Source organism: Nannobrachium achirus, assembly GCF_963921795.1.
Source record: "Nannobrachium achirus genome assembly, chromosome: 20".
In the NCBI taxonomy this organism is placed as follows: Eukaryota; Metazoa; Chordata; class Actinopteri; order Myctophiformes; family Myctophidae; genus Nannobrachium; species Nannobrachium achirus.
In genome coordinates, this window is record NC_137827.1 from 20,944,953 (window position 1) to 20,960,633 (window position 15,681).

The 15,681-nt window shown below is 40.8% G+C and overlaps 2 protein-coding genes across 2 annotated transcripts; both read right to left on the reverse strand.

Annotated features, from left to right (window-relative positions):
- Positions 1 to 159: 159 nt before the first annotated feature.
- Positions 160 to 9,462, reverse strand: mlh3 (mutL homolog 3 (E. coli)). The gene is made up of 14 exons (XM_080750890.1): positions 9,064 to 9,462; positions 7,068 to 8,308; positions 5,380 to 6,539; positions 5,129 to 5,230; positions 4,864 to 4,943; positions 4,671 to 4,775; positions 4,469 to 4,553; positions 4,298 to 4,366; positions 4,065 to 4,173; positions 2,434 to 2,593; positions 2,298 to 2,321; positions 2,113 to 2,191; positions 1,207 to 1,358; positions 160 to 397 (listed from the first exon to the last, which is right to left on the reverse strand). The coding sequence occupies exons 1-14, from the start codon at positions 9,220 to 9,222 to the stop codon at positions 317 to 319; spliced, it is 3,606 nt and encodes a 1,201-aa protein (XP_080607016.1). The 5' UTR covers positions 9,223 to 9,462; the 3' UTR covers positions 160 to 316.
- Positions 9,463 to 11,441: 1,979 nt separating this feature from the next.
- acyp1 (acylphosphatase 1, erythrocyte (common) type) lies at positions 11,442 to 12,402 on the reverse strand (the record flags this gene model as incomplete). The annotated part of the gene is made up of 3 exons (XM_080751313.1): positions 12,325 to 12,402; positions 11,975 to 12,065; positions 11,442 to 11,657 (listed from the first exon to the last, which is right to left on the reverse strand). The coding sequence occupies exons 1-3, from the start codon at positions 12,369 to 12,371 to the stop codon at positions 11,442 to 11,444; spliced, it is 354 nt and encodes a 117-aa protein (XP_080607439.1). The 5' UTR covers positions 12,372 to 12,402.
- Between the last annotated feature and the right edge of the window lie 3,279 nt (positions 12,403 to 15,681).

Sequence of the window (15,681 nt, forward strand, 5' to 3'; positions counted from 1 at the left end):
TTTATTTTTTCTTCTTTTTTACTTAAGGAAATGGTGTATGAACAACACAGTGACAGACAGTATGCAATTATCTCGGTGTACAATGACAATAAGATCATTTTGTAAATATACCAATTTTATCAATAATTCAATACTTTCCAGTTTTTAAGTGTAAAATGAAATTCCCATTGATTACAAAACATTCCTAATGTGCCAGTCTGAGTTGTCTAAATCATACTGAGGAAAGAACTGCTTTTAACAAGTTGTCTCATTTAATGAAAACAATCTTAAAAGTTAAAATGAATCTTGACCAGACAGTTTATAAAAAAAATACACACTACATTTTTTCTTTCATTCCATAAAGTTCCCACGCTCTATACATTCTTCTCAACTTTAGGAGGTTGGGTTTTGGTAATTCCTGTAGGGACAAAGAATGTGTAGTTAAAACTAAAATAATTCTATGGGTTGTTACATGTGTTATCTTTTGGAAAAAACTGAGAAAAACAGCCTTTGCTGTGCTGCAAAGGTTGCACCTCTATGTTGTGAACACACCTTAATTAACACATAGTTAGGTGCCAAAGACAGCCAATCTACAACGAAACGCCTTTAAGCTTGTAGATGAGCTATTTTTAGGGGGTGCAACTACAGTATCAGGCTTTAGTTTACCTCAGAGAGAATCGGAATAAGCTAGCAATGAGGTATTTCCCCCTGTGCACTTGTCGATAGGGGTGGGCGATATGGAAGAATACAATATCACAATATTTTCCCAAGCTGTATCACGATACACGATTTTATCATGATTCTTTTTTCAAGTTGGTTTTTATGGATATTTTTTAAGTTACTTGACAAAAACTAGACTCTCTGGGTTCCTTTTGGGAGGTCTAAATTGAACTTTACAAGTATGCAACTCTGACATTATACAAATGAAACCAAATAGACCCGTAAATGAAACATTTGGTTTCATTTGTATACTGTCAGAGTTAAGTGGAGACCTTGACATTTTACATTTTGAGAACTACTGATTTAGACCAAAATGCAGGTTTAAATTGAATTCTGCAATGAATCTGTATTGACGATTAAACAGGATTTTTTACAAGGCTCCACTCAATTGTATCACGATATATACGATACCTCTGAAAAGGCATATCGTGGAGACATTGTATCGTCTCAGCGATAATTATCACCATATCGCCCACCCCTACTTGTCGATGATGGTGATACCTTTACCTTTTGATCGTTGTCCAAGTGGAGGATGTCCACCAGGGGAACGATGGACGGACGGCCATGTGCACACTGGAAAGGCAGCTGGCAGGAGGACAAGGATCCTATCAGGCTGCAGCACTCGTCTTTACTCAGACTGTGGTTGAATTTGATAGCACCTGTTCCAATACACAAGCATAGCAACAGGTTGCATCAATATGTGCACTGTAGATAAAGATATACAATACACTGTGTACTGAATTTTAGTAAAAGATTCATTGAGTGCTACAGTTTGTAGTCTTAAAAAGTGAAGTGACAATGGGTTCCCTCAAGAGATTGAGTTGTTTGGTTTCAATTTATGCTGAAAATAAGGTTTGTGGTTTAACATAACATAGGCCTAAGAGGACATTTTGTTGTACAACATAAGTTACATCCACTGATAACCGAACCGTGACGCTGCTATGTGCATTTTTGTGTACAGTATGTGAGGTTCAATAATCATGAATCGTGTTGATTTGTGGAAAATGATTTAGTTGTGGACATTTATTTCTTGAGCTAAAGTTAACAATATGAGCGCTTATACTTATTTGCTACAGAGCGTATTTTCTTTTTTCTGTCTTTATTGATAGGGGATAGTGGAGATAGACAGGAAACGGGGAGAGAGACAGGCAGTGACACGCAGCAAATGCCGTCGGGAACGGGACTCGAACTCCTGACACGCTGTCAGGCTGCACAGAGCCTATATGTGGTATGAGCCTGGTCCGCTAGGCCAGCGGGCGCCCCACAGAGCTTATTTTCTTAATGTATCCAAAAGTGAATGAAAATTCACTAGAAACACATGGTGGGAGTAACTTTCATTTAGCCTACAATAAAGACGTCATACCTGTAGCACTCAAATGGAGGATAGCGAAGTACACAAACACCTACACCTACCGTGGCATGCCAGAGAAGCGAGGACTTTCAGGACCGTGAGAGGCAGTGTTCCCCTTACTCTGCCAGTTGACCGGAGAAACTAAGAGAAATAGTCCAAAGAATTACCCAAAGAACACTACCAATATCTGATCTATACACATTTCTCTGCACATAAAGAGTTAAGTGAGTAAAGATTAGTCACTCACCTCAATCTGCTCTTGAAGATACTCCTAAAAGTAATTTGTAGAGTGAGAATAGTATATTTATAAGACAATAAATGTGTTAGCCACATCATGATTGATTGATAAACACTCTTAAGCCTGATGTTTTTATGTGACTTACCTCAACTATGGACTTGATGACAGACGGTCTCCCTCGCTTGAGTTCATTGCTCTCTTTCTCTATGAAACACAGTGGGACCTTCCCCACTAGCACCTGTGGACCCCTGTTTTCTGTAAAGCCCACCTCCAGGCCTAGCCTTCTCAAACGGGACTGAAAAGACCTATAAACACAATACATAAGTCAGAAGATTCATTTAGCACAGTGCACATCAGTGACATCTGCTGTTGATGGATTTAGTGCAGTCAAATGGCCGTTCAATCCTGGGCTCCCCCAGAGTTAGTGTCGAAGTCTAGGAGACCTGGTGGCCTTTAACCTTAGGTCTAGACTTTAGAATCCCAGAAAGGCCATGCCAGAGGATGTTACTGTTGGGCAGAACTCCAGGGGTTAAAAGGGTCTTGACATAAGAAGTGGCGAGACCGACGTGCTTTAAAAGTAAGTAAAATCCTGACAATAATTCTAAAATTAACGGATAACCAGTGATGGGAGGTTAGAATTGGGGTGAAGATGTGCTCAGCCCTTCTGGTTGTAGTTAAAAGCCTGGCTGCTGCATTCTGGAATAATAATCAGGAAAGGTTTCTCTGAGAGCTGTTTGGGTTTCAACAAAAATGATTAAGTGACTGACTGACAGATTTTTGGTTAATTGACTGAAGCCGTTTGAAATGGGTTATTACATTATAAAGTTAGAGTAGCCCAAATTAAATTCACATTGGGAGCAAAAAAAAGCTCTGCACAACTGTTAAATCCATAACACCTACTATAACGTTCATCCCAGTAGTAATGCATCGTTTGTATTCAAACTATCCCGCCAGATTTTGTAAAGCTCTACCTGTCAAACCAAACCAATCCTGTGATTCACTGATGGACTATTTCTGCACCAAAGTGAGTCTCTGCACACTGGTTCAGATACAACTGCAACGTTGGCAGCATGCCTTAAAGCTTTAGTGTCAGACACAAACACCTGGAACCTTGCTCTATTATTAGAGCGCTGCGGAAATGATATTTTAATTGGAATTAGCCCTATTCACGGCCCGCCCACTCAGCATCCCTCTGGTGCTGAAGTCACGTTTTGAAGGGTAAAACCCTGCTAAAAGCCCATAGAGTTAACACAGAAATCGCAAATTTAATGCAATTTCCGAATAGTGAAGTATAAAATACGGCTAGCATGATCAAGAACACAAGATAGTAAAAGGCACAAAGCATTATAATTTACTTTACCGTTCGAAATAATGATTTGTTGGCTTTAAGTCCAGCTATTTCTGTTATAGTTTCCCCTTCTAAACTGACGTCAACACCAGGAAGTTGCTGAGAAATTTGCTGAGTGGGCGGGCCGGTACAGAACTATTCTGTGTACTGTCAGATGTCATTAGTATTTCCTTGTACAGCTGATTGTACAGTTTCAGAGATTGATCAGCCTTTTGTGATGTCATACTGCTATTATGTGTACAAAACCTAAGACAGAATATATTTACATACAATATTCATGTTTTCTAGAGTAAAACCCTTATAATTAGTGCACAGCAATGAATAGGATATAAAAGCTAAAAGAAAGTCCAACGTAAATCATGCTCAGACAAATAAAGTTAATTCCCTCTTAGGTTATATTTTCTATGATTTGCATGTTTGTCACAAACCTGAGCAGTCTCAGCTCCTCCTCTGTTAGACTGATCTCTAATGGTGGCAGAATGTTTGAAGAACACAGACGTTTCTCCCCCGGTGCCTCTGGGTCCTCCTCATAAGAATCTACAGTCAACCACAGACAGGGAGAAGTTACGACTTGATAACAGCTAGGAGCACAGCAGTGTTGCGTCCTCGGAGACAGTGTCGTTGACAGGAATAACACATGTCCTGTGTTCTACTCTTTTACCTGCAACTAGATTCTCAAGTCGAACCCTCTCGTGGGCCGCGTGTTGATCCACCAACACCAGAAGATTTCCTAAAGTTCAATGGATACAAGCATATCTTTTTTATTATTGTTATACTGTACATAAAGTGTGGGCGAACAGTTGAAGGTGTTTTGTGAATAACATAAACGTACCCTCGCGTTCACTGTTTGTTGTAGGCACTTGGTCTCTCGTATCGATTAGACAAGCAAGGAACTTCTGATCAACTTGATTGATAACCTACAAGGCAATGGAACCATGGAAACCGTCTTAGTGTTTTTTTTATATAAACTATATGAATCAAAGCAAAATGGTGTGAGCCAGAGCATCAAAAAGAGAAAAGTACTTCAAACTTGCCTTCATTGAGTGCACCATAGCCTTAGAGAAGCGATATGGAAACAAGATGTTGTGGATCTTCACTGCCAATCCATCAGCTTGCTCGCTTGATATATCCACAGCAACCTAGAGAAACGATGATCCATGTTATTTAATGATTATGCCCATTGAAAAGCACCATTGTTATGTAATAACAATGTAGGTTTTTACTTACCATAGGAGGTCGGACAAACACAGGGTTATTCCATTTAGAGTACATTGAGGAAAGAGAGTTCCCAGTCTGAGCATCATCCTCTGAGAAGACATAACATGAAAACATTATTCATGTAGTGTGTGTGTGTGTGTGTGTGTGTGTGTGTGTGTGTGTGTGTGTGTGTGTGTGTGTGTGTGTGTGTGTGTGTGCGTGCGTGCGTGCGTGCGTGCGTGCACGTGCGTCCAACTGTACTGTAATTCTGATCTAATACTCCTGCTAAGTGTACCTCTGTTGTCGGGCCCTGTACTAATCACTCTTTCTGCCCTGGATTTAGGAAGGAAGGGAAACACTAGATCCATCTGAAAAGGGTAACACCTGTATTCCATCCCTACAATGTAGGAAAGAGAGCAAGGAAGAGGCACACACATGCACTTATTATCCACTGTGTAGGTTCATGTTGGCAATCATCTATAGCCATTCCCTGTTAACCATCAAGTCTCAGTAATCACAAACAAACTAGAAGAAAGTATCACTTACCTGTTTTAGAGATGACACTGACCGCCATGTTGGTGATGTCTGATGTGCAAGCCACCTGTGTTTCTTCTGCCGATGGGTCCTCATATCGGCTGAGACCGGTCACTTTGTTCACATAGACCGTTTTCCCCACAAAATCATCATAATGATGCAGCCAGTCTCCCCATGCTGAGAGATCTTCTTCCTCAGCCAACTGAGGACTCACACAGCAGCTTGTTACACACTCAGACTTTGATGCCTTATCACAGGCTTGTTCACTGTTGTTGCCATCTTGGATATTGTCATCTGCATTCGTGAAACAAACGTCATTCACTGGTGTGCTCCCTGAATGGCGTGTAAATGTACTTTGAGAGACACTGGTATTTTTGAGTTTTGATGCCAAAGATGCTCCACAGTCTCTGTTCTGATCTGTGATTGGTTTTAGCCTGGTGAACATAGAAAGAGACAGGGGGCTTTTTAACGCACTCGGTTGTTCTTGTGTCTCTGTGATATCACTCTCCTGTTCCTCTTCCTGGTTGTCTGGATTACTATGGGGATTCAAAGTCAAATTGACTGTCTGTGGCACTCTGGGATGAGGTGGTGAGCTACTGTAATTAGCCTCCTTAGAGGTTTGTTTCAGTTCAGTTGACTTTCCATATATTCTTCTGAACTGGTCAAGACTCAAACTGCAACTTGTTACACACTCAGCCTTCGATGCCATACCACAGACTTGATCGTTGTTGTTGCCATCTTGGATATTGTCGTCTGCAATCATGAAAGAAACATTCTTCACTGACATGGTCCCTGAATTATGTGTAAGTGCACTTTGTTTGACATTGGTCTTTTGTTGCTGTTTTAAATGACTGAGTTTTGCTGCTAAAGATGCTCTTCTTTGTCTCTTCCGATCTGAGATTGGATTTAGCCTGGTGAACATAGAAAGAGACAGGGGGCTTTGTAAGTCACTCTGTTTTTCTTGTCTCTCTGTAATATCACTCTCCTGTACCTCTTCCTGGCTGACCTGAACACTCTGTGGATTCAAAGGGAAGTTGTCTGTCTGTGGCACTCTGGTATGAGATAGTAAGCCATGGCAGTTAGCTTCCTCAGAGGATGGTTTCAGTTCAGTAAACTTTCCATATATTCTTCTGAACACGTCCAGAGACCCTGGTTCTTTAGATAAAGATAACCTTTGACGCAATGTGACCTTAGGAATCTTGGAGGTCAAGCCAGATGGAAGGTCATTAGAGACTTGACTATGATTTGAGCCTTCGATGAGGGAGAATTTACGTTTTGATGGGAAGGAATTTTCCATTCCTTTCAATGCTGAAACGTGCTGGTGAAACCGTGGTCTACTGTACTGGCCCTGGTCCCGAGCCTGCAGAATATCATGCACATATGGATCTGACAGACTGATCTTTTTGTGATCTACTGAAGTTTGTCCAGGTCCATCTGTGTTCCGACATTGATGTAGAACGTGTGTGAAAGAGCTTGAATTGGGTTGAATTTCCTGTGTGACAATAGTCGTTTTGTTCATCAGTCTGTCTTTATTAATTTCCGGCTGTTCAGTTGTCTGTGCCCCGCTGACTGAACTAGGCATACATCCAATACTTTGTGACTCTTCCCTCGTATCAAGGGAATTGGACATATCTATGTTAGTCATGTTATCCTCAGACAAATGTTCCGAACCATCTGTTAACGTGACTAAATCCTCTGACTTTGATGCATGTTCCTTGTCTATACAACTATGATCTTGTTTCCTTTCCAGCTCCCTCAACTGGATGCTTTCAGCTCCAAGCCTTCCTTCCGCAACCTCTACTTTGCTCTCGATTTCACCACATGTCAGGCCAATGTTGTCTTCAAGAACAGAGGCTTCCTCACGTTTGCGATGAACAAGTACAGATGCTACTGTCCTCCGAATATTGCATTCCAACGGTGACTCTGCAAAAGTTGCTTGGTTGCCTTGGTCATCATTGTCACGCACCTCCTGCTCTGTGCCTGTTGTCCCAAACAGTTTTGGAGCTGCATCTTCCAAATCCTCTGGGGATAGCTCACTCACCAAGTTCTCTCTGCTGAGGAATAGTTTCACTGCCTCTTCGATGCAGAGTAAAACACCATCCCAGTCTTTGAATTCAATGAGAGTTTTGGAAGGCTCAAGGCAAATGTCATACTCCGAGTAGGGGCACTTGATGTCGAGCACATACATGCCATTCAAATCATGGCCTCTTGTGTGCTTAGGACTTCTGGTGGACGACTGCACATCTGGACTGATATTCTTTTTAGTTGAACTCCTCAGTTTGCGAAGAAGAACATTCAGCAGTTTGTGGATCTGTGTTTTAAGGACGAGCCTGTCATTTACATAGACGAACTGTAAACTGTTGTTGTAATGGCCCTCTCTTCCAAGGTAACCGCTCACTTCAAACTGTCCATGAGTGTAGCTGATTTCGCCGAGTCTCTGTGCTCGACCCAAGCCGTGTATTTGAACAAACCTGTTATAGGTGTCTCTAGCTTTGGGCAGCTGCACCACCATGGCCCCTGTGCAGTCATTCTTCAGTGTGAAGGAGACAGAAGGGTGCATGAGGGAGATAGCCTCCACACGCTGCCTGATCCGCTCACCTTCCAGGACAGGGTCCATCCTCTTCCTTCTGACCGGCATGTTGTGGAAGAAGTTACAAATCACAACGCTGGTCCCAGAAGAGGGCCGTGTGGCGTCTGCCTCGAACACATCTAACCCCTTGCCATCCTTGAAGACCTTCACGTGTGTCTTCACGGACAGTTTGGTCCGCGACGATATTTCAACGAGCGTTGCCAGCGAGACTATGCTGGCAACCGCCTCCCCTCTGAATCCATAGAAAGTGAGGTTATCCAGGTCTTCCAGAGAAGCGCATTTGCTGGTGAAGTATCGGTTTCCAACGTGCTCCATGTCCTGCAGGTCCATCCCGGAACCGTTGTCAATCACCTGGACCAGAGGTGTAAAAAGTATTCAAATGTTTTACTTAAGTAAAAGAATCAATACTGCAATATAGTAATACTCTGTTACAAGTAAAAATCCGGATTTCAAAGTTTACTTGGATAAAAGTACAAAAGACAAGTATTGGCATAAAAATTATTTTAAAGTACCAAAAGTAAAAGTATGCAGTATCAAACTTGAAAATAGCAGATCTACAAGCTCACAATGCATCATCTTGTGAGCTGTAGATCGGCTATTTTCAAAAGGCTGAAATTTACAGTACATAGCTAAGGGCTGAAATGGTTAGTGTGTGTTTAGTAATAACACATCTGCAAAGTAACTAGTAACTAAAGTAAAGGTACAATATGTGGATCTGAGAAGTATTGGAAATACTCAAGTGATGTACAAATACCTCAAAATTGAATAAATGTACTGTACTTTACACCAGACAAAGCCAATAGGCCTACTTACCTCCCCTTGGGAGGTAAGTAGGCCTCCCAAGTAGGCAACTGTAAATATATTTTATTTATCTTTTTTATTTTTCTGTTTTTTATTTTTGCTATATTGATGATATCCTCTGCATAGTACTGTGTTCTATCTGTTTGTCATTCAATGTTATAGATACATCAAGGTTTCCTATGTCAACAAGCCGAAAGGCTTTCATGGATCTCCTTTTAGTTGATCTAGTTGTACCAGTGAACTGTACTGTAATGAAACTGTACCTTTTCCTAACTTCTAATAAAGTCTTCAATGAAACCACTGACCTGGACTTTGAACGCATCCATGTCCATTCTCACGCACACGCACGTCGCCCCAGCATCAATGCTGTTGAGAAGAAGCTCTTCGACACATTGCTGAAGCGAGCAAACTGCCACTCCAGAACGAAGTTTCCCCTGTACCTCTTTGGACAGACGTTTAATCATTGTTCTTCAGGTGTGAGTAGATATCCAAAATGATCTCTGGTTGGCACGGAACGTTACATAACGTTAAGTTAGTTTATAAAAGAAACACTTTGGAGTCCCAACCGACAGAATTCGACAACTATTTTCGTTGTCATTGGTGTTGTTGGATACATCAAAATGGCAAGACATTTCGGTTGAACTACTGCTGGGTGACCACGTCCCAAAGTAGTAGTAAACTACAGTATTGTGTATTTTCCACAATGTTCAAAAACCATCCTCCATGCCCACAGCAGCTCAATGCATTGTTTACCTTCCGTTCTAAGAGAAGAGAAACAACTTGTTTGCTTAATACGCTACCGTTAGCGAACACTGCCCCCCTCTGGCGTGGAGTGGTCATCAACGATAGATACAAATCTCACATTTTCAATAAATAAAAAATAAGAAAATGCTATATTGAAACATGACATTTGTTGAAAACAAATGATGAAAAATTCAAATAAAACGAATAAAAATAGAAGTATTCAGCCCCCATGCATTGGAACCGTTGTTTACAGTGGTGAAATCGCCTTACTTCAAAACTTTAATTACTACAGTAGTCAATTCCCAATACATATATTCCCTTATCCCAATATTGCAAATTGTATATACTAAAAATATAGTTTAACCACTTTCAGTCTTTTATTTTTTATGAAGTGAAAATAGTTGATCTAGTTTGGCTATTTTCACTATGAATGTGTAATTTATTACTTGCTGGTTTTGTCATTGTACATATGCACAGAAATATGTCCTGCATTTAACTATCCTAACTATAAGGAGCAGTATGTTAAAGTGCCTGGGTGGGGAGCATTTAGTGTCTTGCTCACAGACACTTTGACACAGACTGGGCAACCGGGGACCTTATGTTTGTTTCCTTTATATGTGGGCCTGAGCCCTATGAGTGGTTGAGACTGTAATATGAATTAAGGACTATACGCATAAAGTTGAGTTTAATTTGCAATGCCTCTTGGTTTCTTTCCTTCTATTCTTTAAAAATGCCTTCTATGCCTGTATGTAGATTTAAATTTAAAGCGTTGATTGATTGATTGATTGATTGATTGAGTGGTTGATTGAAGAATGTATTAGAAGTTTGCATAGGAAAAGGTGCAGTTTCATGACAGTACAGTTCACTGGTACAGGGTCAACTAAAAGGATACTCCCAAGAAAGCCTATGGCTTGTTTCAATTGAGATCTTTTTTTTTTTTACTCATATAACATTGAATTGCCTTATAATAAATGTTTTTTATACATAAAGTTGCCTTGCCTCCACATGTGAACCATTCAAATAAAATAAAACTTGCATTACCTGGATATTGATTGATTGATTTGGACATTATTAGAAGTTTGCATAGGAAAAGGTACAGTTGAATGACAGTAGCCTACAGTTCACTGGTACAAGGTCAACTAAAATGATAAACAGTAACACCCCAAGAAAGCTTTTTGGGCTTGTTTCAATTGGGGTCCTTTTTTGTTGTCATGTGGTTTCAGAGTCATTGGTCAGGCTGTGAATTAAAGATGTTAAAATGTAAACTACTGTAAATACCATTCTGAATAAATTAGACATAAAGTAGCATGAATTAGGGAAAGGTTACAAAATAATATTGAAGTGTTTAGAGAGCAACGCAGGATAAACCTACTGTGACATACAGTATGGTGGTGATAGCATCATGCTGTGCCCTCTTTCATACACGTCTGGTGCAGTGATGTTACTGTTGTCAGTTGTGTCGGCAGTCTCTTTGTTGGCACAGTGTTTTGCACAGAAAATACATTTTGCTACGAAGACAATAACTTCAGTAAGGTAAAGAATGTTCACCATTCAGGAGGACAATGATCCTAAGGCCAAAGCAACAGTGGCTCAGTCAAAGTCCTAAACTCGGAATAGAAATGGTAGGGCATCCCTATTCTGGGGTGAACATTCACAGAAAATACGGTAGTAGCTGTACAAGCCCATGTGTCACAAGGCAAGCTTGTAGATTGCCTATATTCAACAAAGAGATTTAGTGTAGATGCAAAAAAGCAGCCAAGTATAGAGCCCAAATTATGCATTTATTGATGTATTATTGCATTTAATTATATTTCATTGTATTTATCTCCCACAATTCATGTTGGCTATATATACTGTAAGAAACATGTAATGTTCAGCTAATGTGATACAGTACATTCCATTCAATAAATAAAAACTAAATAAATAACATAAGTAACATCTAGCGAGCTACTTTAAAGGTTGAATGATCAAGAGCTTGAATTTTCTTTTCATTCTTGAACTCTGCTTTCGTGATCTTCGAGCTCGGACTCCCAGTGGACCTCAGCCATTCCTGCATCTGTTTCACCTTACAGCTTGGGCCTTGCATCTGCCCTTGAACGGTTCCCTCGTCCGTGTTTCGCACCCAGCCAACCAAGCCAAGCTTTTTGGCTTCCGCCTGAAAAATCAAACAAAGTGAATTAGACATAAAGATCATGACAGATGGACCTCTTCTCTGGGATGTCTTTTTTTCATTATTTTCTTCATCAAGCTAAATTAAAAGATGTCCAAATGACAAGTCTAAAGAAGTTGGAAATATTCTACATGTTTCAGTCCTGCTTCAACTCAATATTGCTTGTTTGTTTGTGTGTCAGTGTGTGTGTGTGTGTGTGTGTGTGTGTGTGTGTGTGTGTGTGTGTGTGTGTGTGTGTGTGTGTGTGTGTGTGTGTGTGTGTGAGAGAGAGAGAGAGAGAGAGAGAGAGAGAGATAACTCACTTGTGTGTATTTTCGGAAGAATACACCTTGCACTCTACCAAATATTTCATAATCTACTGAAATTAGGTCTTCATCACAGGACATAATGGACCTAAAAAGAATACATAACACATGAATGGTGTGTTTATGCTGCTGGTGATGTGATAATAATAGTCAGTGAGTGTGATAAAAAAAAAAACTAATATCTGACAACATAGCACAGCACAGGCTATGCTTTGCAGTTTGCATTAGCCATTAGCTACTATTATTACCCCCTACATGAAATGACTAGAGTCGAGAATAGATCTCTTCAAAAGCATCCCGAGCTAAAGAATAAAGACTTTGTATTCATTCATGAAGCAAATCCTTACCTAAATGTGAGCAGTAAGAACAGAGTAGTAAGCTGTGTAATGACCATCCAGATGGTTCTTCTGTTTGAAACATACGGGACTCTGCTACCGGAAGTGACATGTAGACCAATCAAAGGACGTTTTTAGAACGCCTTGTTTCTAGGCAACGAACGTCAACACCACAGGTTGTTGCAGTTCATAAAGCAAGAAAGATATGTTTTGATTCAGCACATTGCAGTTATCTGAAAGTTTATTTTATTTTAGTTAAAGATAAACATTGGATTGCGTTGAACAGTGGACATGCAAGGCTGAATTCTACTACACCTGAGAACAAGTGTCAGAGGCAGAGCTTAGCTGTAAGTAGATATATTGAAATCGAATGCCTATGTTAGCTACCAACTTGCTACTTGATTTTTTTTTGTGACATTGTGATTTTATCTATACTTACAACATTAATCAGCAAGCCATGTCACAGACAGACAGATAGATAGATAGATAGATAGATAGATAGATAGATAGATAGATAGATAGATAGATACAAAATAAGATCATTAGATATATACAAAATACCATAAATACTGTAGACCTAGAGTTAACATAGGGTTAACATGCATATTATATCAATAAATATAAGTAGACCTATACATGTACAATCTATGTACAGTGAGAATGAATATATGCATGAACATATATCTATTGCCTGCCCTATATGAATGGATATATAATACAGGACTATCAACATTGGATATGAGACTGATACATGTATGGTGTCAGCCGGCTTTCAACAGTGTGTAACTAGATAGGCTGGCTGCTAAGGCTGTAGGCCTACATCACTAAAATAGTAAATTTTCTTTTGTGCGTAGGAGTGTTCCTGGGGAAACCTCCCAACAGTCACCAGAGTCCAAAGAGGGCTCAAGTATCTCCTGCCAGTCCATGGAGCACCAGGGCAGCTTCATCTCAGATGACAGACACCAAGAGCGGATGGGAAGTAAAATGTGGCAGCAACAGCAAACAGATGAGAGGTCTGGTCAGTCAAATTCTAGTGGTCAAAGGCAGCACAACTCTGTAAGACAAAGCAATGTTTCCACAGAAGCACCAGTTCATAAGGCACACAGAGTCGACATGCCATTTCCAGTCAAGCCTGTTTACCACAGAAGAACTGTCTGCCTCGAAACACAAGGCTCACTCAATCCTCATCAATTCGAAAAATCCTCTGCTCCACAGCCAAGAGGTATTAATAATGAGTACAGTGGAAAAAACTGCAACAAAAAGCGCTTGGAATGTCCTTTATTGTCCGAACAAGGAGAGCTTCTTTCAAAGGACAGAGATGTCCCTATATCCCAGCAACCAAAAAGAGACATGCAAAGGTTGTCTACTGAAGAAGAAATACTTAACACAAAGGTCATAATGTACGAGAAGCTATGCCGAATTGGGGGGAAATTAAGAGAAAATATTCAAAGGGAGAGAGCTGCCTCAGCCAGGGAGGTCATAAAGAGTGAGAGGCACAACATCGGACAACTAGAGCAGGACAAGGGAAGGCAGAAAGAAACCACGGCACCTCCTGCTGTGACAAGGAGTAGATTACCAGTCAGAGGCACAGAGATGACCAGACATGAGAAGACACCAGAGGACTTGAGACGGCAGAGAGAGAAGAAGCAAGTGGAAAGGAACAAAGATATGAATAAGAGTGCACAAAATGCACATGAAGAAGAGTGGGACAGACGAGGAGGCAGAACAGAGAGGGTCACTGTGAAGAAGCAACAGCCGACAAGAGACAAGAGAGCTGAGGAGGTCACTGGGGGACATCAACGACAGCAGGACAGAGAACCGGACAGAAGAAGGGATACAGAGCGCAGAGATGCGAAAGAGCAGGACAGAAAAAGTAGTAGGGGAAAAGAAAAAAGTGAGGTAGGGGAAGGAACCAGAGACAATTCACACAGTGGAAGACAGAAAACCAAAGGCAGAGGACAAGCTGAGAGGATATCAGAGGAAGACGAGGAGGACATCGACTTAAACGAAAAGAGGAATCAGGACAGGTCACAGCACAGCACCAACAGGGATGAGGTAGAGCAAAGCCTCAGAGAGAGACCATACTCGTCCAAGCAACTTGTGCTCGTCCCTTGCGGAATCTGCAATAGAAAGTTTATGGCTGAACGATTAGAGAAGCACCTGACAGTCTGCAAAAAGCTCCAACAGTCTCAACGCAAAGTTTACGACATGTACAGTTACAGGTCCAAGGGAACACAAAATGAGGAGTTCATGAAGAACAACTCAAGAAGCAAGACACCAGAGGTACTGTTTGGCCAACAACCTTTCAGCCATAGTTATTAGTTATTGAACATACACCTACACTTTCTTTCTATCTTTATATAAGCTGTTACTGTATATACCCTTTATTTAACCAGCTGTAATACCACATTGAGATTTCAATCTGTTTTCCAAGGGGGTCTGGCCAAGAAGGCAGCATACACTACATTGTGTCAAATAAAAAAAAACATGTCATGTGTTGTTTTCCATTTAATGCATGCCTTTTCAAAGCTCAATCTTCAATCTCAACCTTGATTCTTTTCCAGCTGAAGAGCAAGCGGAGACAGAAGCATCAGCCCATAACCCAGATGACACCCGAATACGTGACCTGCCCTCACTGTACACGCCGGTTTGCTCCAAAATCAGCAGAGCGACACATCCCGATGTGCCAGAACATCAGATGTCGCCCTCCACCTCCCCGCTGTCGCAAATAGTGTTTTCATGTCAGACAGTTACACGTATATCATTAATATGGTAAACTTCAATTCATTTCAGTTATGAACACTGTTTTTATTTTTATTTTGTCCCACATTCGTCCGTCCGTCCGTCCGTCCGTTCGTCTGTCTGTCTGCCCAGCCCGACCATGTCCCACTGCCATGACAGAAATGCTCACCTTAAGGAAATTGCACGATATTTGATGCAAATGTCCAATGTGTTTGACTCAAGGCTGAACTGATTAGAAGTGGTAGGTGGTAAAAGGTTAAAGAAGGTCAAGGTCTGTTTCAACCCTGTGAAGGTGATACCTCAGGAACAACTTGAGGGAATTTCATTATATTTGGCACAAACGTCCACTTGGACTCAAAGATTAACTGGTTTCGAAGTATGTGGTCAAAAATCACAAAATATGTTCATTAAATGATTTCATTCATTACATATACCATGAGTCTGGACAAACATGGAGATAAACCATGACTAGTTGGTGGAGGCATACTGTACGACCATGATGTGGTATTACTAGTTTAGAAGCTATTTTTTTAAAAGATTTGTTTTTGGGCTGTTATGCCTTTATTGATAGGACAGTAGACTGACAGGAAATGGGGGGAGAGATTGGGAATGACATGCGGCAAAGAT

Coding starts and splice junctions, on each gene's coding strand:
- mlh3 (XM_080750890.1), bottom strand. CDS start 9,222: ATGATTAAACGTCTGTCCAAAGAGGTACAGGGGAAACTTCGTTCTGGA. Junction 2,594..4,064: donor GAGGAGCTGAGACTGCTCAG/GTTTGTGACAAA, acceptor TTGTGTTTATAG/GTCTTTTCAGTCCCGTTTGA. Junction 398..1,206: donor ACTTGGACAACGATCAAAAG/GTAAAGGTATCA, acceptor TTGTCCCTACAG/GAATTACCAAAACCCAACCT.